The sequence below is a fragment of the Vanacampus margaritifer genome, chromosome 5, assembly GCF_051991255.1.
Source record: "Vanacampus margaritifer isolate UIUO_Vmar chromosome 5, RoL_Vmar_1.0, whole genome shotgun sequence".
Classification (NCBI taxonomy): domain Eukaryota; kingdom Metazoa; phylum Chordata; class Actinopteri; order Syngnathiformes; family Syngnathidae; genus Vanacampus; species Vanacampus margaritifer.
In genome coordinates, this window is record NC_135436.1 from 7,932,514 (window position 1) to 7,958,888 (window position 26,375).

Consider the following 26,375-nt stretch of genomic DNA (forward strand, 5'->3'; position numbering starts at 1 on the left):
AGTAGTACGAGGAACACATCTATTATTTTTTTCATAGGGTGTGTGGAACATGAAATAAGGGGACAAAATATGACTTGTTCCATAAACGAATTAAACTAAACAAGTGTATGCGTTAAGATTTCATTCATGTTAAACACTGATGTTAATTATTTCATAGACTTTGAATGTTTTTGTACCTTGTTAAAAAACAGCACATTATGTGCAAAAATCTCTTTATATGTGCTTAAATATATTTCAACATTTAGACACTCCGACTGAAATACATTTTTTATGAAACAATTTTTTTGGCATAATCGTTGGTTCCCCCCCCCCCCCCCGCCCCCCATTTATAAAAGTGATTTAAAAAATCACTTCTTTATATTTTGCATTTCTATGATCTCGGAAAGTTTGTCTTCCACGTTCCATTGAAAAGCATCTCAGGCCAGCATGTTCTGAGCACCCATTAGTTAATTAGCGGCAAATACAACTAAACATAAGCTGCTTTATTGGCAGCGACCCACAGACAGGGCTTGGCCACTTTGGTTTGTGGTCTCATTAGTCATAGGTCAAACAAGTATGTCTTTCACAACAAAAAAATTCCATGAGGAACATCCGTTGAGACGCATCGAACAGATGGGTCAATGCAGGAAGATGCAATGTGTGAGTGTGCGTGTGGTGGGGAGGGGGAGGAGTTCAAGTGAGTTTACCAGCACCCATACTTGGACTGCGGGTGTTGTTATAGAGGAGGGGGCGTAGCATCCCTCTCCTCATAAAAGAGGGTGTGTCTGTTTTCCAAATGAATGAACAGGATGATAAGCTTTGAAAGGGTCTCACAGGAGGGAGAGGGGTGAGTCGGGCCGCCCTGTTGTCTTTTGGCTTGTGAGAAACACACTTTTTGGAGAGGTCGCTGAGTCAGAGTGCATGTTTTGACTGGAATTACAACTGGAATTACGACTACTGCGCCATTTGGACCCGGGGAAAAGGCCATTTCAGATTTGGGGCAAGTTCGGTAACATTCCGTCTGTGCTCAATTGGTTTGAGTGATGATGCTGAAAAAGGTGCGATTCAAGGTAGGAGAAGGTTTACAATCTTTTAGGTTGTCAAGACGAACATGTATTTTTTGATAGTGCTCAACAAAGTTGTATGGAAATTTACATTGACAAAACTTGACTTGTAACAACTTTCTGAGGACTACTCATGCATGAACGTACAACTTGAAGGCACAAGAACACACTTATGATAGCTAGACAGCTGTGACATGCAATCTAAATGAATAATTCCTTTCTGGAGCCTGAAACAAATACAAAGACATCTTTTCTGTAATAGTGATTCCCAATCAATGTGCTGTGAGAAATAATCACGTGTGTCGCGGGAAGTTATCAAATTTTTACTAATAAGTCCAAAAATGCTTATTTTACTAAATATTATACATTTTTGTTCAACTACCTATTCCAGCGATTTATGGTGCCAATCAATAATGGTGTAAACTAAGAGGAATCGGAAGATCTCCAGCAAAGCCGTCCCTTGAGCTTGGTCCATGTTAAAGATCTTAATCCTCTTGTAAATCACAAGCTTCGCTAACCTCGGGAAAACCGCTCAAAATGGGAGCGAGCGGAGCTGACTTGTTGGCTCTTCATTAGCAGTCCTGCTGGCAATGCGCTTCAAAGGAAAAACTGCACAGTCTGGCCAGTGACACTAAGGCGATAATTACAGCTGAGCACAGGGACAGGAACAAGAGTTCAACATACTTTCTGACTCAGAACGACTTTAAGCGACTAGTCAAACATGCAGACATACGGGGATGGACTGGCACACACACACAAAAAAAAAATCGGCCCTGGATTTATTGTATTTGGGTATTTTATTGACTGTTTTTTAAATAGTTGATTTTACTAGATTTTATGTGTATGATAGTGTGCGGATCTCAATGTGCAGCACTTTGGAAACGCTTGTTTATAAAATGTGCTATAGAAATAAAATGGATTGGATAAATTGTGGGCCAATCTCTTGGGGTATAATGGAGGAAAATAATCATTTAAAAGCACTGCATCAGCCCCAAAAGAGACCGGCCTACCGAACATCTGCCCTCTATGCCAGATGGCCAGTCCAGCCCTGCATACAGTTATACACTCTACGTATTTGGTACTTCATCATTCATCATAATGATATATAGTACTGTACTGTGCTTCACAAAGGATAAAAGACAACCACATTCCATGCCACAAACCCACCAAAGTAAAAGATTATTAATTAATACTGTACATAGCAGCTGCCGAGGCAATGCTGAGCACAAAGCAGACTGAAGAGCTGCCATCTTACTCCATCCATCCGTTCAAGCTATTTTTTTTCAACTTTTAATTTATTTCACAGTTTCACAAAGAGATGTACAGATCTTACTATTCTGATCACATATCAATTCAACTTTTATACAGAAACAATTACTTGTATAGTCCAATCTGATTCAGTCCTCGTGGCAGTAAAAGCATGGCCACCTTTATACACACTAGGTTAGCATCTTTTAACAAAAATCAAATACAATGCAATAACATCAGAACAATAGATAAAATAACATAATACATGAATAAGTAATAAAATAATAAGGCAATAATGATGATGAAAAAATAAAAACAAAATATAAGGCTGAGGTGTTTAGAATTCAGATATAGTTTTTGTAATAGGCTTCTATTTTTGATCAAATTGATCTAGTTTCAATTGTAGTCTTGCTCTAGTCTTAATCCAAAATGTACACTTTCTTTACTCGGTCTGACATTTTCTTTGCTACCAAAAGCATAAAACTCTTAGCTGTGTTGACCGTCCAATAAATCTTCTGGCAAAACTCCTAGTATGTAAAGCACTGGAGCCAGACGTAACTCTCAACCATTTATTTCTGTCTGAATAGTTTTCCAGAAATCTAAGATCTCCGGGCAATCCCCAAAAATGTGAGCCCCACCCTGCCACAGTTCCGGCAACACAAGTGCGATGCATTCTTATACTTTGAGGTGAGAGATGGTGTAAACGCATCTTTACTTTCCATTCGAACCACGTTTGTTTTGTGCCTCTCTTTAAAAGTTTTCTCCCAATCTTCATAATTTTATTTATTAGCTTCCAATTCCCATTTTTCCTTAACCTTCATAACATACTGGAATCCATTTGCAGTGCTTTATACATTTTTGAAAAAATCCCCTTTTTTGATTGTCCCTTTGAATATGATGTGAATAATTCCTCAACCTTCGTTAGTTCCTTGCATATTTTTCCTCATTCACTATGTCTCTGGAAGTTCAACCTTTTATTCCTTCTAAAAATGAAAACAGACTCCACAGTCTCCACTTTGTTGCAGTGCTGTATTATTGCTGCCCCCAGTCTCCTTTCGAATAAAATGTATTCCTTTTTCTTTCCCATGGCCAGCAGCCACATGCCAAGAAGTCAATCCAGAAGACCCTCACTGGTGTTTGTTGTATGTTTCTGACTGATGTTGTGTTTTTTGCATTTTAATACAAAAATGTTTTTTTTAAAGTGGAAAATTGACTGAGCCAAACCGAGGCCACATTTTGTCCTTTTTGGGGGGGTTCATCTCTAGGCGTTCACAGAAAAATAGCAACAGTATGCATGCTTGTAGTGTATTTTATATTCCATTAATATGTAGTGTAGTTCAAATACATGAATAGAGCTTGTCTTTGTGGTAGTAACACATATACAGTGTTTGTGAGACTTGGCAAAAGAAAAGCTTGAAGGTAATGACGGATTTGATAGATTACCACCGCAGGGATTTCACAGCTGCACGGGATACGAGCAAGTGTTAAAAGTGAGCTACACAATCAGACAATCAGAGGGCACGTGAAAAGGAGTCCAAGCTGACGTTGATGTTATTCTACATCGTTCCCACTTTCACCTGTTGTTGCCGGCTGTTCCCGTCCTCCACTCAGAGGTGACGCTTTTCCCGAGCCGTGAGGAAGGATAATAGCAGCTACTCTAAACAGGAGGCTGTATACAAATTATTTGTAGCAATAGCATGCTGCATGTAATGCATAATATTTATAGTTGACGGCATACCAAAACTTTTTGGACAATTCTACACTTTTGATGGATGGATTTGGTGTGGAAAAACATGGCTGCCCTACAACCTTGACATCCAATCTATTTCAATCACTGATATCAATAAGCCTAATACTTCAGGAAGGAAGTATGATTTTTTTTATGCATAATGGAGTAATGAGCCTTGTGAAAGTATTTTTAAAAATAAATATACAGGATATTTTAAGAAAACGTAAGAAAATAATTACAAGACTGCGTGAACTCCCACCACCCCAAAAAACAAAAACAAAATAGTTGTCGTCTGTGGTTTTATCCAGTAAAATCCAGATGAGTATATACAGTACATAAGCTTAGCTATAATGTAATTGTTGTTGATACCAGGCACATTTCATGGTATCGGTACTCGCGACGGACATCAATACTGGTATCGCTCTCTTGTGACCATTTTTCGGTTTTCAATTGTCAGAGGAACGAACGTTTTGTTCCGTCTCATTGGTTTCCTGTGTGTCTCCTTATGGGGTAACACGTGTTCATTTCATTTCTTCCGGCAGTGCCATTTCGGTGTGCGTTACTGAGATTAAGTAAGTACAATGGTTCAATGTGTGTTATATATGTTTGTAGCTCAAGTAACTTTGCTGTGTTTATTTGCCTCCTTTACATATTACCACGCGCTTAATTGCCTTAATGAGCTGCGGTGCTAAAAATTATTTTAAGCTAATGTGGACAACACTGCAAGAAATAAAGATTGAAATGGTTATTTTGCATTTATTGACCGCCACAGGAGGCTCCTATACGAGAGCCTAAGTCTTCAGTTGTACTCAACAATTTAATTAGCTCTGAAGTGCAGACATATCTTTTTATATTGCATATCATCACTGACTCCTGCATTGCTATGAGATCGGAGAACATGAAACAGGAAACGGAAATACAGAGCAGCCTTCCAAATTAAAAGCATGAATTTCAAAACAAGATATAATTAAACATCACACAGTAAACAGCTCGAGGAATTCTTAACACGGTAGATATGACTAAATTACTTGAATTGAATTCTTTGCACTTCACTGTATTCCTTAAAAAGAAGTTGTACAACCACATATTTTGATTGGGACTTTTTTTTTTCTGGCCACTGGATTATTTGTTTAATCTTATTCATCGATTTTTGAAATTCATTTTATTGTGTGCTCTATGCAAAATTACTTTTATGAGCAAATTTAAAAATATAATTGCCATTAATTTCATTCAATTTTAAGGACATTTGCTATAGTTGGAATATATGTCATTATTTTTTTTTTATTATCTGTCATTGTTTTTGTTTTGTGGAAATTTTATGTGTCATAAGTACTAATCATATCGGCATTTGGTATCGGTATCGGTGAGTACCGAAGATTTGAGTATCGGTCTAAAAAAATATCGAACATCCCTAATTTTCACTGTACATTTCCTTGACTATTTAGGAAACAAAACAGCATTATGCCTAATAATTTGCAACACAGTGCAAAGTTGCAGCTTGGGTTCTCATCAGACACTTTAGTACCTTAGGACAGTACACCCCAAAAATCATACAGCCTGTAGTTCACAAGATGTCAGTAAATCAAACTCCAGTTCTCTGTGTTGAGTATTTTCTTTGGCCTTTTTGCACTATTTTGTGACGCCACCACAGTAGGGTGCAAAGAAAAAAAGTGCAATGAATTGAAAATTGTACAACCAGAAGAAGAACTTACAGCAGTACAATATGAGTCATACTTAATGCAAAACTGCATACATATTGGCAAAAAAAAAAAAGTATCAACAGTTTTACAACAACAACAACAACAGCAGCATCTTAAAACATGTCTTGAAAGCATTTGTAGAGAGAAAAGTATGTCAGAAAAATCGTCAGCCTCCGAGGCTGGAATTCTGTATGCCTGTGTGGAATTTTCTTTCAGTAACCGTTCAAACAGCAACAAGTAGACTTTCCATCTAGTTGCTTTCTAGCAGCTTTTCCCCCCTCACACTGCCTTGCTACATTCTGTCTGCCAACGTCTATCTTTAGTTCATTTCATACAGTAATTGCCATCTGAAAATCACTTCCATTTCAAAGCCACTGAGTAATAGTTTTCCGTCCACAGCCCACAAATCAAATCAATTAATATTGTAGCAGTATTCATCTATTTTCTGTATCAATCACAGGACTCGCACAAATAACCAATCACACTCACATCCACACCGTCACTGAGTGAAAAATGAACCACTGGGAAACATGCGCCATTATTCGAGGCCACTCACTAAGATTGGTGAGCAGAGGCCACCAAACCAAGGAAGGTGTTGCTATTCTATTCCTCTGATCACAAACCAGTGTACCGTCAAAAATAAAATAAAATAAAATGTATGCTGTCATAATAAGAATAGTAGTAGTAAAAAATGTACTGTGTTACTTAAGAAAACAGTTAGGTGCTTATTTGTTGTAGGTATTGTAGTTTCCTGCAAAACAACAACCATTACTATTACATCACTCGTACTTAAACTGTAACATTTCCATGCTACGTTGATGAGATATCCGAGTCTTTCCAGAATTGGAGGACATTTTTGAAAAATGGACCATTTATTTTATGTTTTATTATGTTTCAAGAAAAACAGGTAGTAAACCATCGTAACATTTAACTTCTCCAGCTCAATCATAATGGTTTTTGAAGAAATACTTTAAACCTTATACAATTAAATCTCGTAATTTGTTCTTTGAATACAGATTCAGAACTTTATTTTTTAATTTTTATTGTGTCTGCAGATTTTGGCAAACAGATCCAGGGATACATTTTCTGTTAAAACAACAACAACAAAAATCATAAAGTGGGATGACACATTGTCATTTTGAAGATTAATTGCTCTGTTGTCCAAATCGTGGCACATTTATTTAGATCATTTTCATATTTTTTTTGATAAATGATAAAATGATCATGTTATCACCAGTGAGCACATTTTTATTTGTCAGTCTAATCCAATCCACTTTATTTCCTTAGCACATTTTTATATACAAGCGTTTTCAAAGTGCTGCACATTGAGATCCACACACTGTTAAAATAAACAACTATATTAAAAAAAAACAGTCAATAAAATAACTAAAATAATACATTAAAAGAAAAATAAATTAAATTAAATTAAATAAAAAACAAAACAAAACACACACGAAAAGATGACCACACAAGACACGCTGAACTAAAAGCCAAAGAATAATAGTGGGCCTAATTACCGGTAAGAGCAAAACACTGCTCTGTGACATTAATGTATTTTTCTGACAATATGAGTAAATAAACAAACTCCATTAGGACTGAAAACATGAACGAACTGATTAAATGACGTCCAATTCTGGATTGACCAAGCTTCTCTGCAGGATGTGCCGTTAAACACTAGGTGACGCCAGTGTTCTTCCATTTGACATGTAAACAAAAACCAGCGTCACAATCCTCCCCAAAACTAGAAAATTAACAAAATAAATAAAATAACAGGAGCTTCGTTTCAAATAGACTGACAGAGCGTGACATAAAGGCTGACATGGAAGCCATTGTTGGAATAAGGCGCCACTCAACAATAGTGTTGAATAAAACATCTCTCTCGTGGCACATTGTGGGCCCATTACAGAGCTGCTATTTCCTGCTGCAGGCTTATTGGTGAGGGAGTGGGGAGTAGGCCAACATGTGGGAGTCCTATTCGCCACCCATCAAGTGCGAAAACATCTTAAAATAAATACATCCAATGATGACCAATTTCCATCCAGTTGCTAACTTCCTTCATCTTGTCAGCTCCGATTCAATTGAGAGTTGATTTTCACCCCGTGTTTTATCCTTTGAATGATGTTTTTCAGTCTAATTGCAAAGTCAGCACACATTTCGGTCTCTGAGCCTCTTAATGAGTGCTTCCCTCAGCTTTGCCCTCAGGTTATGCAACTCTGCATGGCTCTGTGAAGGCGGTGGGATTTGATTGGTTGCGTGGGTGCGGTTGATGAGGCGCAGAGGCGGAGCACAGCCAAATATGTGTTTCATTAAAGATGAAAAGTGTTTACTGTCTCAGATGTCTGTTTATGCACAGTCTTAATGAGTGTACTCACATAAAATGAGGACTTTACCTCGGCCGCCCCCACTGCTTTGTAGTTACCTGGAGGCTTGTCAATTAATACACTGCCGGTCTTGTGCTACCTAAACAAGAATGTGAGGTACCTTGCCACTTCATCACTAGCAGGCTTACATCCTCATAAAGAAGGAACGACCAGAACCACATAATGTGCCAGGAGTGTCCATATTGTGTATTTCTGAAAAATGAAAGCAAAAGTTAGATTTATAATTGTGTATAGATGCCATGGCCACACACTTAATAATGCACACAGATCATAAAGCATGAACACCATGCTTCTAGCATCATACAATCATGAACCCATGTTACATAAATTATTATATTGACTCTATTCAGCAGTTAAAATATTTAAGTCAAACAAATCACCCTCAAGTCTTCACTTAAAGTTTATAAATACAGGGTTTTTCTTGTGTACAAAATTCAAAGGCGGCTTTCTCCACCTTTATGTGCTTGCCACCTCCAGCCTGAGTGACTGATAATGTATGAATGCTTTAACATGATAATAGTCATATTCTTATTGGAACTATTATTCCTAATATTGAAACATGGAATGATTATATGTTGCCTGTAAAAAATGAAAGCGAGCCAGTTGAATTTACAGAATACATGCACGCCATGGCGCATTGTCAGGAATAGGGATGTTTGATACCACTTTTTCCCAACCGATACGCCACTCTTAAGTAGTCAACGCTACTGATACCAAATACCGATACCACTAGTAAATAAAATTTCCCACCCATAAATGGCAGATGATTTTAAAGAAAGACCTTTATATCCCAATATATAATTTCCCCCTAAAATTGCATGAAGTTAACTTTGTATTCATACAATTTCTCATTTCTTGTCCCTGATCGTAAAAAGGCCGATAATGGTATCGGTTACCACCATGAGTACCGATACTTTAAAATAAGATGGTTTAAAATGGTATCGTTAATCACCCATCATAGTCAGGATGATACCACCTCTGTCTCAACTTGAGCCAGGAAAACCCCTGATAGCATTAGCTAGCTAGCATCTAAGCCTGAATAACATGCTAGCTTACATCTACTGATGTGACATCACACAAGGGCAAACAAATAAAAGCCATAAAACTCACATTTTCTTATTTACATGCAATATTGAATGTTAAGGAATACAGAAAATTGTAAATAGTACTTTAATTAGAATTTTTTTTAGCATAGTTTTTTTTCCCAGTAGCCTAAAAATGTTAGCTTAAAATATAATATAGCATAGCACACAGGTGGTCAAACTTTTCATTGCTTAGCCTAAAGTACAACCTGAAAGCAATCTTCATGAAGCATTAGGATAGAACAGACCCATTGCCCTTCTCTTTGCTACCGCTCATCCTTATCAAAGGAAAAGCTTTTCTGTTGGAATGATGACACAAACATACTGCCATATTGCCTACGTTACGTCCAAACTATCAGGACTGGAAAAGCACTTATACAGTATATGGTCGTTTAGAAACTGTTGCCAAATATGGGAACACTTGCACCATGCTACTGGAGCCTTAGGCTTTATCTGGCACAATGATCATCATGAAACTGGTACTCTTCTGTGGTGGCCAAATTGACATAATTTTAGATCATCTTCAAGTTTCTTATAATTGTGCTCGTCTTTTTCTTAGTAGAAACAGCGGTTAACTTTTTACCATAATATGACATGTATGACAGTCAATAATATTAAAATGTGACTTGCCTGTCGTGTTAACAAAAGTTTGACGATAGTGACGGAGTGAACTGGGCAAATATTATTATTATTATTATTTCTTGTGCGAACAATTCTTAACAAATAGGAGGTCAACCAGTGTGGTGGAATGAATCCTGTTTGACCTTGAAGGTTCCAGTGTATTAGCAGATTGTTTTGGATCTTTTTCATGGTCAGTCAGTCAGTCAGGGTCAATTTCTACTGCAGCTGTGTGATTGGAGTGGAATATGGATGCGTTTGCTTTAACTTAAATCCAACCCACTCAGAAAGGAATGTAAAGCATGTAAGCATATAATTCCTAGTTAAAAAAAAAAAATTATGCACTTAACAGCTACAAACATCAGCACATTGTAGAGAGTCAAATGAGCAGTTTGGTCAAAGAGGAAACATTCTATTTTGGATCATTCTGACGAGGGTGGACCAAAATAGCACAAACTATTCATGCTAGGCTTCACTAGCACATACGCAATACATTCAGTCCAGGGGACATTAAAATGAACTTTTGTAAATGATTTAACACAGTGGTGTCCAAACTACGGCCCGGTGGCCATTTGAGACCTGCCATTCATCTTCAGTTGATTTTAGCATGTTTAATATATTTAAGTCAAATAAGTTCGAAGTGGCCATTGCTTCCTTTCATTTTTGTGTCTGTGGCCCTCTCCCCAAAAAGACATCCCTGATCTAACATGTGCTAATTGTCCAGATTTATTCTCATCACCAAATCCCATGACATTTGTTTTGCAGTAGTGTCTAACGAATAGGGAATAGTTCTATTGAAGAAAGACTCAATGGTGATAAAGGACTACAGTACCCTTTGTAGTATGTATTATTGCACGATGGAAATCGTTGCACTTTTTTAAACCATTGAAAACTACAGTGCAAAATTTCTATTGCACCAAATACATAACACAGTTAGCTAATGTATTTTGGAACTGTATAAAACTTGAACAATCACAAAAATTTCAGGCAATACTCCCATGAAGGAAAAGGCTAAATAATTTCCACACCACCATGCTACAACTGCCATAGCCAGACAAATGTCAAAATACAATAAATATTGTATCCACTCTTGGCTGTTGCTAGTAGTAACCAATAGCAAGCTGCAACTGAAGAATAGATGGGGCTCTTCTGGCATTATCCACCAGAGCCTGTGAAACAAAGTTAAGGGAAACTATTATAAAATAAATGTTCTCTAGTCCAGTGGTGGTTATTTGTACTGGTATTTAGAATTTTTCAGAGTAGTACTAATGTCTACAAAGTTCCCTCATATTGGGTAAGCATCACGTTAGCTCAGCGTTTGGTTAGCTAATGTCATAGCTAGCAATAAGCTTATTTGAAATTACGTGTTCAAATGTAAAGTAGACTACTTGGACATGTACTTTCAGATGCAATTAAAAAATGCTTGACCATTCTTAACTTCTCACAACTTTGCAATAATAGGACATCTATATTGTATGATGATCCAGGTCCCAGAAAAGCAGAAAAGGGATTAAAAAACGAGAGAGAGAGAGAGAGAGAGAGTGAGAGAGAGAGAGAGAGCAAGGGAGAGAGAGAGAGAGATAAAAATGTGTTCTACAGTGAAAATGTGCTCCCAAACTGTAACCCACTGATTTGTTATAAGAACTTACCTCACATACAAGTCCAGTTGCAGGATACCTTTTTTTTTTTTTAATTTTTTTAAAAAAAATTTATGAATACAGGACCTCTTTATTCAAAAGAATGAACGCCTTGTGTGCCCATTTAGGGGCGAGGCGAACCGGGAGAGTTGAGGCTCCATGTATTCGTGTGTGTGTGTGTGCGCGTCCGTGAGTGTGTGTGTGTGTGTGTGTGTGTGTGTGTGTGTGTGAGAGAGAGAGAGCAAATGTAAACCAAGAGTTTGAGAGGGAGGAGACCAGCAGCAGCAGCTAGACAGTGTGTGTCAGCAATGTGACGGCCACATGGCTTTAGTATAGAGCGTGTTTTGACTGCAACCGCATGTGTGTGTATGAGTGTGTGTAAATACGGAAACCTGATGACAGGAGAGCGGAAACACACAAGGTTAGAAAGCTTCTTTTTGGATCTCAGGTTGTGTTTAATTTTTTATAACTTAGTGACAATCAGCAACAGTTTTGACTTCCTTCTGCGTGGTGTCGATTCCAGTGTTCGTCCATCATATTATCTTCATCAGGTAAAATTGACACACAGTTGACACACGTGGGATGATCATTTTTGCTGAATACAGACCTTTAGCTTGTTTTTTTCCTCAAGGGAAAAGCGTGTACTCAGTTTATCAGGAGTCCAGACACAACAGTCGAAGCTAACCTTGTCTGGAAGAGTCTTCTTGTTGAACCTTGTGAATTTATTGAAATTAAGACATTATGTATTTACTTGTAAAATTGCAGAATGTTGAAAATAATAGTAACCATTCAAGTTGTCTATTTAAGTGGTCCCCAACCACCAAGCCATTTGTTACCAGGACGCGCAGATTAAACAACAAGGTGTAGAGGAGCATATACATACCAATTGGGAAATGTACCCAGGCACCAGAATCACCTTACCCAAACTCCAACCCCTCTTTGGCGATTAGTTCCTAATTGGGAATATACGTTAGCACCCCGCCCCCCTAGGATTAGCAGAAGCCACTGGATGGATGGACAGATGGCTTGAAGTTAGGGACAAAGGTTGTTTCAGTTTATTTTATGTATGTCATGTATAAAGAAATAACTTTAAAGGGGAAGTCAACCCAACATTTTTTGGGGACAATAATATGTTCTATGCTTCCCCACTAGTCTAAATATGGTATTCTGGTTAATACTGTATTGTGTTAGTGAAATAGGAGTTAAGGAGCAAAATCCAGCCGTTTTTATCCATCTCAGGGGGCGGCCATCTTGCCGCTTGCTGTGGACTGAAGATGACATCAATGTTGCTCAGGTCTCAGGTAACAACAAGTCACAGCTTCAGTCCACAGGTGAGCTGTGATTGGTCATTGACTGAGCCCCGAGCAACATTGATGTTATCTTCAGTCGACAGCAAGTGGCAAAATGGCCACCCCCTGGATTTTACTTCATAACTCATATTCCACAAATGTAATATTAATCAGAATGTCATGTTTAGACCAGTGAGGTCACATATAACATATTAATGTTAATAAATGTTTAAGGTTCCCCTTTAAGAAAGTTTAAACTAAAAATATTCTTGTACGTTCTTTACGTTTTGTATACTTTTTATAACCATTATCACAAACGCCTTAACTTGATCTCAACTCCTAAAAGTCTTGGATTTGACATAATCTTGGTTTGTGGTCATTGAGCACAATACTGCCTCCAGAATGCTTGATACCCCATTGGAACTAAGAAGTGGTGCATAGCACATGATTTAGTGCACTTTTCTGACAGTGATGTCAGAATTTAATTAGTTATTTTCATCTGGTTTTAATTTCTTTTGCAAGTAAACTGAGTTCCTCCTTAGTCATGACACATTTCCACTGCAAGCATTGACCAGTCAATAAATACTTCAGTATTGTTATACCTGGATGAAATGTTAGCAGTCAGGAGGCAAACAAACAGCCAATCATGAGTCTTCCCACAAAAGGTTTTATATGTAGAGGTAAAGAGGCTCGTACAAGGCTTGAGCAAGGACCTATTTTTCACATTCCTGGCCGAGAACGTGACTGTGTAGCGTTCCCAGACTCTAGCAACTCTCCAACTGCTGATAATAAATGACTTGTTACGTGACTTCATTTTGTTACAAGCATGATTGAGCCAGTACACTGGCACTCTATAAACCACAACTCCCTGTGCCGGTTCGTAGTGCCCCTTTGGTTGCTTGGACACTTCTGCTGGTCACAACAATTTACACCTTCACTGGGATCAGTTTTGTATTGAGTGTAACGTCCTTATCCAAGTGAAATATATGGAGGAAATGAGCCAAACCTTGTTGTGGCATCTTGTATTGCTGGTAGAAGGAAATTTTAGGTTTTAAGGTTACTGACGTCTGTATGTAAAGTCATCCATCCATTTGCTATTGAATATGTTGTGGTCTGTGTACGGACTTGTCACCCTCATGTCAGTAAGTGTTTTGTTAATGAGCTCATCTCACAAGCAACACGTTTAATAGAATATGATGTTCATTTTCTTGCAGACTTTGTTTTCCCGTACTCCCTTATATCCGTGTTCCCACCACAATTTCTTCAGAAAGTGTTTGGCCGAGCACCCCCCAACACCAAAATAATCACTCCCAGACACTTCACCTCATATTATGCTCATCTGCTGATTTGCTCATCCATTTAAAAATATTTTCTTGAGTGGGGAATCTTCTTGTTTTCCTCTAGCATTCTGGCTGTCGTCCTCCTTAAACATCAAATCTCTTATAATAAAAAAAAGAATGAAGATGTTTTTTGCATCTGCAGAACAGTCAGAATGATCTGAGTTCGAATCTTGGCTTGGGCCTTTTTGTGTGGAATAAACATGTTCTCCATGTACTTTGATTTCCACTAACATGTATGTTACTTTATCCAAGACTCTAAATGAGTGTTTTTTAAATTGTCCATAAGTGTAAGATGAAGTGTGAATATTAGTTTTTTTATACAGTATGTGCCCTTTGATTGACTGGTGACCGGTTCAGATTCCTGATAGCTCGGTTAGAGAGCAATCATAGGTAACAAGGATGGTACAGAAAACGGATGGATAACAGGATTAAGTTTAAGATTAACTATTTGAATCTATTTTTGTGACTGGTGTAAATCCTGCAAATCGCATAGTGTATCACTGCACAAAGACAAATTAGACAGGATGCTGATATTTCACAGATGAACACAGACTGTTGGATCTGCGAGAGTGAGGGCTGCACCACTTTGGGAGTGCATGGTCACAGTCAACTTTAATCATTGTAAATAAAAATATCTCCTTTTATTTACTTAATTCATATTCCGCAACTGTGGGGCCACATAGAACATATTATTGTAAAGAATATTTTTTATTTGACTTCCCTTTTAAAGAGCTATACCATTTAAGAAAAAGTTTTTCCCTTTTCTGTTTGTAAACAACAATTTAAAACGGACTGCTCCCATGCCCCACCCCAAAAGAAAACGGCATTCGCCTATTGGCTTAGCTTCACCTATTGCACGGTGTAAATATAAGTTTGATGCTGAGCTACCCTTGTCAATGTGACTTGGCAGCCTAGCATGTCGCTAAATTAGCAAGCTAACATTTCCTATGTTTGGCACTTACAGTACCTTACAAGCAGGCCGACTGCGTCGCTCTTCCGCTCAAGCTGCTCCTTCAAAGCTGGGAAGTGGGTAATTGCCAAGGCAATATTCACTCTTGTTTTCCATTGTTTTCCATCCGTTGCACGTTTTGTTGTGGAATACTCCCTCTTTTTGGTGCTGTCCGCCATTAGTGAACTATCGCTGACACGTTTTTTTTTTTTTTTTGCTATCACTGAAGCCGCTCTACACATATGCAACAGGACGCCTGCCTACAGTGACACACCCTCTGCTCTGTGATTGGCTGGAGGGGTGGTAATCATTGATTTTTGCCCAGAAACGGGTTAGGGTTAGGCTTATGGCAAAAGCACAACAAAATGGCAATAATACAGGTCGTGGGAGCGGGAGGAAGGAGATTGAGGACAAAAATCACCATCACACATTAACAGAAGCCCAGAAGTGTCGATTGAGATGGTGTACTATCAGATCAGCATACCCATATAGTAGACTATCTATCTGTAGACTCTCCATAAACTCAACCTAACACACAACCTGTTCTTAATGCGCATGACCTGTTCCCTACAGCACATGCACAGAACTGCAAGGCATGCTATTCCGACAGGTATGCTGTTTTGTTGAGACACCGGATTTCATGTTTATACATCCAGTGTTTATTTCTGAGTGGAAAACTTTGGTCTATTCCTGTAAGAAATAGCCATAACCATTAATTTTGCTTAACCATGTTGTCACTCAAAATGCATACGACAGACACACAGCAAACAACTCCAACCGCCCCATTACTTTATTGCACATTTTGATCATGCAACTGGCTCATAATACTGTATTGAGTATGAAGTTGAAACGAGGCACGAACCAGAATAAGAAAACTTCATTAGCTACTAGGTGTTTCCTCAAGATGGACATTGCGCTCTGAGTGACAATGCACGAGTATGATGTCAACTTTATTTTGAGACATGAGTGAAGTGTTTAGGTGTGTTTTTTATCTATTAGGCAGGAAGTGGTGAAAACAGAACAAGTGAGTCTCCGTCCTGATATTCCTCTAAAGATATATTGAGAAAGTGTTTCCAGGGGCTGATGAATGTCCACCCAGTGTCTTTTGGGCTGAATGTCAAGACACAGAGAGGAGTCTGTGAGCATGTGTGCTCCTTGGATCACTTTCCATGACTCAAAAGGATATCCCACGCTGCCTCCCTCAGCATTGTTTCCACCGCCCTTCTCTTGCTCCCACCTCTGCTCCATTCCCTCCCTTCTTTCATATAGTTTACTGCCAACAATGTTTAATCCTGCATCTGACAAAGCTGGACGGACTCTACACACAGCTAAATATGGATACTGGGTGGGTGAACTAACCCCAGGATGAGCTTAAGGCTGAGAAAAGAGGGACACGGGTAAGTGAAAGATGACAAACAAGTGGAGTTTTTTTTTTCGCTATGCGGGAAAGCTGTTCTGATCTCATCGTAGGACTATTAGTCAGTTAAGCTTACATGCTTGAATGATAAAACTTCAATGAATTCAGACCAGAGTATGTCATATTTAGTCAGTCGTTATTGCATCGATAAAATTTAAATCCAGACCTGTTACTCGAGCAGACATAGCCACGCCATTTAACAAGTGAAACAGCAGTGACCGACTACTATAATTGTGATCTTAAAAATGAATGTGTTTTATGACCTCACATCACATTGATAATCTAAGGACTGTTTCACCTTATGGTGGTTTAAGTGTGGTCCAGAATGCTTTGCTCTGACATTTGGACAGGATTATTGCTGATCAAAGAGCCTGTTTGTCTCCCCAAGAATACTGTAGATCAGTGGTTCGCAACCGCGGTCCTCGAGTATCCCTATCCAGCCTGTTTTCCATGTCATCAGTAAGCTCTGCATGAAGCCTGATAACGGATAATCAGCTGTGTTGGATGGGGAGACATGGAAAACAAGCTGGATAGGGGTACTCGAGGACCGCGGTTGAGAACCAGTGCTGTAGATAATGCATGAGATTACCCGTAATAGTATAGCAATGCTTTACAGAAAATAAGTTAATTATAAGTGAAAGTGAAGTTTAAAAATACTAATAATCACAGCATTTCAATCGGGTTGAGGTCACTCCAGAAGGTGTATTGTCTTCAGTTGCAATCATTCTGTTGTTGATTTACTTTTGTTCTTCATTTGGCCAACATTTCTAAGTCTAAAGTTTCCTTCAAAAACAATAAAGGGATACTCGACTCAATGCGCCATTTTCAGCAGCAAAAAGTTAATATATTGTCCAGAATTAATTTGATAACTTCATTATTTTTCTTGTACAATTAACAACTTTAAAAACTAGTTTTTCCATTTGCTGTCAACTGAAGATGACATCATCTGTGCTGAGGAAGCCATAATTGGTCATTACCTACTTCCTCAGCACAGATGATGTCATCTTCAGTTGACAGCAAATGGAAAAACTAGTTTTTAAAGTTGTTAATTGTACAAGAAAAATAATGAAGTTATCAAATTCATTCATGCCATAATTGGTCATTACCTACTTCCTCAGCACAGATGATGTCATCTTCACAAAATATTAACTTTTTACTGCTAAAATGGCTAAACGAGTCAAGTATCCCTTTAATGCACCTTACACAGATGGGATTAGGTTTTGATGGTGGTGTGCAATTTTGGTTTCAGTTGCTTGTCTGTTGAATATCCAGGTGCTCGTTTACAAACTTCAAACCTATTGTAATGTTTCTTTTGGACAACAGCGGCTTCCTCAGTGCTGTTCTCTTATGACATTCATTGTGGGTTCTCATACTGAATGTATTGTATCATAAAATGGTTCAAAATCGGTGATTGATTGTGAAAGATGATTTTAAAAAAAAAAGGGGGCGGGGGTTCCGCGTACTTCTGATACTGGGTATTATGAACTTGGTCTAGGGAAAAACAACACATCAACAAACTAGTTGTCATGGTAACACTGTATGAGCATATAAACAATGTGTGAGCATGACACATTTCCTGATATTTTACAACTGTTTCTACCTCCTGAGAGCAGAGGTGGGAAAAGAAAGATTGAGTCATGGCACTAGCTCAGCGTTAAGTCAACGTTGACGTTTTGTTGAAATGCAGATTAAGTAATTAATAGTAAGTTTTTACAGTAAAATTTGATTTATCTTTGAGCCAATCAGGTCTCATTTCTTCTTTTTCTGAGACCACAATGTGCTAATGATTGACCTTCTGCTTGTTTCACATGAGCTAACAGATTCTTTCACAGCTTTAAAGATGAAGTCAAACACACACCCCTCCAATTATTATTACTATTCTTTTACGATAATATGTTCTATGCAGCCCCACTGGTCTAAATATGGTATTCTCATTAATATTGCATTAGTGGAATGTGAGTTAAGCAGCAAAATCCAGCTGTTTTTATCCATCTCAAGGGGCGGGCATTTTCCCACTTGCTGTCGACTGAAGATGACATCAATGTTGCTCAGGTCTCAGGTAATAACCAACCACAGCACAGCTTCAGAAAACAGGTGAGCTGTGATTGGTGGTTGTCCGAGCACTGAGCAACAGCGATGTCATCCTTAGTCGACAGCAAGTGGCAAAATGACCGCCCGCTGAAATGGATAAAAACGGCTGGATTTTGCTTCATAACTCAAAAATGTAATTGTCAAGAAATGTTTAAGGTTGACTTCCACTTTAATGACAAGCAGGCAAAAACAGCTCTTTACCTACCAATGACATGTATTCACGTGAGAAAGGTCTTCTGTAACACGTGGTCGTTTTCAGCTCACTAAACTCATCCCTTTCACTTGGTGGCAAAGGTGATAGCCTACAGGATAAGAATTTTTTTTACCCTTCACTATTGAGAACTTTGCAGAACTGGACTATATGAATTGGTGTATTTGGAATGTGTATATTATTTGTGTAAGAGCTTATCGGCAGCCTTGTTTTGTCCCCTCTCTCCTTCCTAATGTCTCCTTTTTGTTTCATCCAAGAAACTCGAGGCACTAATTAGCAGTCCGCCAGGCTTACCGTTCTGTCTCCCTCTGTTGGTTCAGACTGTGAAGACGAATCTTGTATGTGTGTACATGCGGTGTACGTGTGTGTTTGAGACATTACAGCTGGTGTGTTAAGCTGTTGATAGTGGCAACCCCCCATGGATGTCATGAATCTGTGTTTACTCCATTTATGGGCGTTACGTAAGAAAAGAAAACAAAGTTTGTTCTCCTCACTTTCTTACATTATTTATTGCAAGTAATCCCACTGATTAACCTATGCTAAATGACTGTCAGTGTGATGTGTTTTAGTTTTTTTTTTTCCCCAAAATGTTGTGTAAATGTTGAGAAAATTTGTCAATTAAATCAACATCCATCCATCCATTTTCTATACTGTTCATCCTCAAATATAGGGTTGTGGTTGAGTTAGAGCTTATCCCTTTGGATGAAAAGTAACCCTACTTTTCACTGGATTGGTCCTGGATTGGTTGCCAGCCATTTGCAGGGCAAATATACAGTAGTTATAAGCTATTCAAACTCACTTTCACAACTTTAGAGTCTTTAATGGACCAAACAAGCATGTTAGTAACCATTTGACATGCGCTAAGAGTGCAAATATGACATTAGCAAGAGCATCTGAGCACAAAATTTTAAAATGACATACTGATATATTTTGTTTTACTTCAGTTCCAGTCAGTTGTTATCTTTTTTTGCTGAAAGGGACAAAGCTTTAAAAAAAAAAATGGAATAAAAGTTGAACTCACTTGTGTATCACAGAGACGAGACGGACACTGACCTCAAACTGTGTCACTGACAGGAAATTAGTCTTTGGCAGTGCTAGCCAAACAGGAAGTCTACATATAGTGACAGTCATATTCTTCCTCTCTGTCACACTCCATCCTGTGTATCAGTCTCTGGATACCAAACAAGAAAGTTGAATTCCTAAATAAAAACAACGTTAGCCTAATAGCATAAAGGCATTTTTGAACATATTTCGGAAAACAGGAAAAATGACAACAAATCCAATAAGGAAGAGGAGTTGAATTGTTTTGATTTTACCATGACCTGGATGACTAAGAATCTGCTTAATGAAAAAAAATAATAATAATTTTGTAACCATGTTGATATTGTTTTTATTGCTATAATGACAGTTAGTTGAGAATGACGATTATGTTTTTAACTATAAACTAAAGACATTAACAAAGATGTACATGTGTACAAAATATGTAATCATGATGCCAATGTGATATTATAACCACATACACATACATTTAAATATTTGTTGCTGTGCAAATCAATGGTTCAATGGAAATGATAGTTTTGAACTTGGATTTTTTTTCACATACTGTCCATCACCTTGTGGTTAGCATGCCTACTTCAAAATTCTGAGGTTCTGCTTTCAAATCTCTCCTCTTGCCTTCCCATGTGTGTTCCTATGTTCTGCGCAGCAATGACTGTGAAGCTAAGGTTGAACATTTTTAATGTTTCTCCGTGAAAACTAACAAGTGTCAATATGTGACATGATATCCAAGTCGGCATCATCATGAAGCTGCTCACCGATCGCATGTGGAGGTGATGGGACGTGAAAGCCGAAGCTGGTCGCCCCATTAAACAGCGCAGACTTGGAAGTTCTTAATCAGTTGTTGTGATTCAGTTTCAATTTTAATGCTACACTTTCTGCTTAAAATCACAGAGTGTGATTTCTTTTCAAAGAAGCTCCTCAGTGATGTTTGTTTATGGTTATTTTAGCTGTGTATTTAGCTTGGGTGCTTACTTAAAAAAGATGCGTGCAGTGCGGCAAAGACACAGAAGTGGCCATTTTTCAAAATAAAATAGTGGGTAGATGTGCTACATGTAAATGAAATATTTTCCTCATTTCTCTGTGGCCTTGCACTATAAAATCCACGGTCCGGTAACTGGGCCACGACCTGGTGGTTGAGGACTCCTGCTCTCACGATTATTCTATAATTGGCTTGTATTCATCTGTTGTTTGTGTGACATGTCCTTATTCTACAGTAGGCGTGTCAACTTGTGTCTATTTAACTTGAGGGTTCAGTAGTCATAGCTTACAAAAGACAGCGTGGCTGTTAGTCGTCAGGTTGCCACAAGAGTGGATGGCTCTGACCAAAGCTATTCATAAAATTATTAAATGCTATTATTCATCTTTGGCTTTATTGTTCTGTGCTGTAAAGGAGAGCATTTATGGCTTTCATGCCCAAACCTCGTTTCACATCTCTTGTTCTGCCGCTAAAATTAAAACTATCTAAATCCAATTCTACTTTTAGAAGATCCCTCTCATATATTATTTTTTAATTTCCTGGGTCCATATAGAGTAATGATTTGATTTGATTTGAGTTGGCATGACACAACAGAAATACAAACACATGCACACACACACACACGCACGCACGCGCGCACACACACACACACACACACACACACACACTGCCTTGTTGTTGATAGATATTGGAAAAAAACGATCAATTCATTCATTAGACTTTTTTTTGTTTTGTTAATTTTTCCTTTCAGACAATCATAGAGACAATTTACAACATTCACTTTTCACATACAATTATACCCGAAAAGAAAAAGGATGAAGCCGAAGCTTATTAATTCCCGTTCCCAGGATGCAATAGGACGCAGATAATCAAAGTGGTAATTCGTCACATATCTAGTTGTGATGATTTTCAAGTTGTTGATTGATGCAAAAGTTCGTCTTTCCAATATTTGTTTGATTTGTTCTCTTGTTGATCAGTTTGGTCCAGTAGCATTGGATAGCTGAGGATAAAAGGCAGCCCGCATTCACCCTCACCCTTCAGTCAGTTTCTTCCACGTCTCGATTTCTGTTCATCGCTGTGTTCCGACGAGCAATTATCTCCAGGCTGTTCAGCTTTGTAGTCAAGTTCATTGCCATTCTGTTTGTGGTGATGTTGGATGTCGTTCTTCACCTGTGACATGTCGTCCGATCCCTAGCAGACGCATCCCAGCCACCAGCGTGATGAACAGGTACATGTCTTTGGCTTCGAGTGAGGCTAGACACAGCGCCCACCATTTTCTCCAGCTATCTTCTGCAAATGCAGACATGAAAGTTCCACCCGGACATAAGCGTTGACCGGGTCCAGTTCTCATTGTTGAGAAGATCTTGCCCAGAGCACTCAAAGACCAGCTCACTAGATCCATGTTATTTTACAGGCTAGAATCAGTACTTATTTCAGCAATCAGGAGATTCAGGAGTAGTTGCTTTTCAAAGGCGTAACAGCTCACAAGTGACTATCAGTCCTTGAGCAAAGATATCAGGTTCAGCTATGTTTACGTTTATTTATTTTTTTAAGGAACACCAAGCCTTGTTCACAGTTCAGGGTTTCACCCAGATTTTCTTTTCTGTTACGCCACATTAATCTTTAACAAGCGAGAAATGAGAATTTTGGGTGTTTCCGGTGAGTATGACCAATTCTTGAGGGTGTTTGTTGTATGGTTAAGATCAAAATATCGGTGGGATTTTTTCCCGTGTGTTTGCGAGTGGGTATATCCGTGTGGGCAAGTGTTATGGGGCTGATTGTGAGCGATAAAAGATAGCATAGCCCTGAAGGAATTGTTGAAATAGTTTGTTGCTGTAATCAACAGTGTTGCCCCACTTACCATGAAAAAGTACTCTGTAGATTACTTAATTTTAAGTAACTAAGTTAGATTACAAATTTCTTTATTAGTTACATTCAACAGATGGCGATAAAACAAACAACTGGTTTTGCCAATACTTAAAGTGTGTTTTTAACAGTGATGATTCTGTTTTAATTAAAGATAAAATAACCTTCTTGACTTAACATAAGCAATAGTTTTTATTTTTTTTAAATTGTCTATATGGATTTCACTTAACATCAACTGTGCCATTTTTTTAAGGCAGTATGTACTAGTCCGATATATTTAACTTAATATTTTCATGGGAAAACTTAAAATTTATCATCATATTATCTTTCTCTTTAAGCTTGAACGTGCTGCGATCTATTATGCTTTTTAAAAAATTTTTTTTAAAATGTATTGGTAGTGTTTTGAAGCTAGATAACACTTTGTCAGCAGCACAGAGTGTCCATTTCAGACCCATAGATGATTGCAGTGGACATGACATAATCGGGTGTCTAAAACAATAAAAACGCATAAATTGGATGATGTCAACACTTCTGGTTCATGATTGGATCCTAGACAACCAATTACAATCGCAAGTTGATTTGCACGATGATCATGTTGAAAAAGTTACATTTAAGCTTGCTAAGATTACATATTACACATTACAGCCATACTATCCTGGCGGCCACTATAACAAATATAAACATCAGATAACCCCAATTTTTTTCAATGTTGTCAATGTGGGAAAATCAGTAAAAAAAAAAAAAAAAGTCCAGCAGAATAAATGCGGATCTGAAGGGGTTCATATTTTCACACAAACTCAAAATAGTAATAAAACAATTCTCTTTCCTTCCTCCATTGTTATTTTTCATGTGACCGAATCGTGACACGTCACAGCACATACGTGACGTCACCATACCAGACGGGAGTGCTAAATTGTGATGTCCTAGAATGCTTCACTTCAAGATGTAAAAACTATAGTTTCTCTTTCTTATGTATTTTATGAATGTACAGTTGCTTGTTGTGTGGCTTTATCTATCAAGGGGGTCCCTTTCTGTATTTTATTGTTCGTTAATTTGTCTTGTTCCATGTATTCGTACTTGAGGGAGCAGCGCCATTGAAAAATGTGATCCTTATCCTTAAGGTTGTCAAATGGTACTCACCGCTACCCACAAGAGACAGTTAATGGCACTACCGCTTTATAGCAAATGGTATGTGTCCGCAATATTTCCGTGAGCTGCTTGTCAGCACAGTTAATTGTTAACCAGCAGCAAATGGTGACCCAAAAAATTGTGGCGAATAAACTGTAGTCAGATTAGAGAAGCAACACATTAGATTTGTCGTTATGGTCAAATCTGGATGTGTTACTTTGTAATGTGTTACCAGCATGACTGTAAATGATGAAGATTCTCAGATAACGTGCATAATCGTATCCTATCCTGTCCCAATCCTCAATATAACTGGAAATGTACTTTATATAGTAGAAGTGTATGGGCACCACATCTACCCTACATAATATAGTCACGTGTGATTATGTAGATTCACCCTTAGACCGATGTTTACTGCATTTCTGTGGTTATTTTCTAAAAACAATGTACCATTTTTGGAAGAGAAATCTTCCACTGTTGGTTTTCTAAACGCAGTGTCGAGTCATGTGATGTTCAAGAAGGCCACCAAAAATGTGTCTCGAATGACAAATTTTTGTGGTAAGACACAAGAGTTCTGCTTGTCCCTCATCATCCATTCCAGTGGTAATTTATTTGTTTGTCTCTGTTTTGTTCACAGGCGTCTTCTTCTCCTGAATTTATACACATTTGCAGCACAAGCATTGAGTCCAAAACAGCTCACATTTACAGTTTGTGTGCTTTTAATGCTTCAGATTTTAGATCTCATCTTTCTTTTGGGTAGAATTTTTAACAGCTTTTAATTAAAGCATCTAGGCAGTGACTATGTTACTTAAGTTTACAGTTTATCTTTCATTTTTCTTAATCATGCTTGCATCCTGTTATTTTTTAACAGCACGTCACGGTTCACCACATCTGCTGATATGTGGACAAAGACTTTGGTTAAGGATTTGTTCACCAGCTTGTTTCAGTTAAATAAGACTATTGTGAGCAGTGTTGGGCATGTTACCCTAAAAAAGTAATTAGTTATATTTGCAAATTACTTATTCTAAAAACTAATTCAGTTAGCAACAGAGTTACTCCATTGTAAAAGTAAGTAATTACTCTAGAAGCTAACTAAAGAAAAGTAACAACTGATTTGCATTTCCTGGCTAACCGCCAATCAGAGTGATTGTCGTCAATACCAATTTGCATACAAAGCAAAATGACAGAGAATTGTCTTAAAACTTAAAACCATTTTAATCATTGCTTTTTACTTTAAAAGAACACACCACTTATAGCTAATTTTCCAGGATTTGATTAGTGCAAATGTGCAAATGCAAATATCTCAGGCATTTATTCCCAGAATTGTTTTTTTTTTTACCGGTTAACTTAACTGGTTAAAAAATGCATTAATAGCTTATTATGACCGTTTGCCACTGCGGTTGAGTATCGAAATAAGAACATACAATGGGCAACGCCATTATCCTGGTCACGTGATCATGATGACGTATCCGGTGCGTAAACGACAGGGGGCCAAATCCACTAATGCTCCATATTTGCACCCACAGCTTGCTCCCTGTTGACGTCCTATTCACTAACAATAATGCTCTAATGATATACCAGCGCAAACACAGCCATTAAGCTATAGTGGGCGGGGAGGATGATGACAACATCATTCATTCATTTATTTAATGTCCATAAAATACAAATTATTGGTGTGATCATTTTTTACATCTTCAGAGCGTCTATGGGGGACCAAAACTAAAATAAATAAATGACTAAATAAATAAATAAATAAATAAAAGTGAAAATAAAAACGGATATTAAAAAATGTAATTAAAAAATGAAATGCAAAAAATAAATATAAATGGAAATAAAAATAACAAAATGAATATATAAATAAATAAATAAAAGTAAACACAAAAATAAAAACGAAATTCCAAAAATAAAAATAAATGTCAAAATAAATACAAAAATAGAAATATAATTAAATATAAATCAATCAATAAAAACGTTTTGCCCTCACATTTATTTATTTCATGCTGCAGACGCTCTGTCAGGACGAAATGTTATTCAAATGAGGGAGCGATCGATCCGAAGCGTGTCTTGGGTTGGGCTCCGCCGTTGCGTTTGTCTATGAAAAACATCTCATCAAAGGCAACCAGCATGAATAGTGCATAGTGTCTGTAAAGACTGTAGTCTGACTGTAGTGATGCATTCATGTAGTATCAGCTGTATCCACAGTATCAGCTCGCCTACATATTTGGCAGTGCATCCTCCTTCTTTCCTTCCCTTTCTTCTTCTCCTCCGCATTCCAGCTAAATGCTGAGCCTCCCCCTTGCTTTCATAATCCAAATTTAAAAAGTTTTCCCCTCATGCATGAGAGGAGAAACAGGCCTAGTCTGCAAACAATGGGAGTCTTTCTGGACTGGCATGAGAGCAGAGATGAAGTGAGATAGAAAGGGAAAGAAAAGAATGTAGTGATGGAGGGTTTCTGAGCGAGAGACAAGCTGTTGAAGTCAACTCCCACAGCCATCAGCTTTGGTGTGGTGGGAACAAACCTCCCACATAGCACTAAATTGATGATTGCCTGCTTTGTTATTAATCTACACCATTATGACTTGCAAAACGAGCAGATCTTGTGACATAGATTTGC

The 26,375-nt window shown here is 37.9% G+C and overlaps 1 protein-coding gene across 12 annotated transcripts in view; it reads left to right on the forward strand.

The window, feature by feature from the left end:
• The first annotated feature begins 899 nt into the window (after positions 1-899).
• The window catches only part of phldb1b (pleckstrin homology-like domain, family B, member 1b), a 110,988-nt gene continuing 85,512 nt past the window's right edge, over positions 900-26,375 (forward strand). For 6 of the 12 annotated variants that reach the window (XM_077565106.1, XM_077565112.1, XM_077565116.1 and 3 more), the window contains exon 1: positions 11,743-11,989. In XM_077565106.1, coding sequence (XP_077421232.1) covers positions 11,807-11,989 — 183 coding nt within the window. In that variant the 5' untranslated portion in view covers positions 11,743-11,806. Of the gene's footprint in view, positions 1,050-11,740; positions 11,990-26,375 lie in introns of those variants that run through there. The other 6 variants (XM_077565111.1, XM_077565119.1, XM_077565109.1 and 3 more) reach the window with 6 other exon arrangements.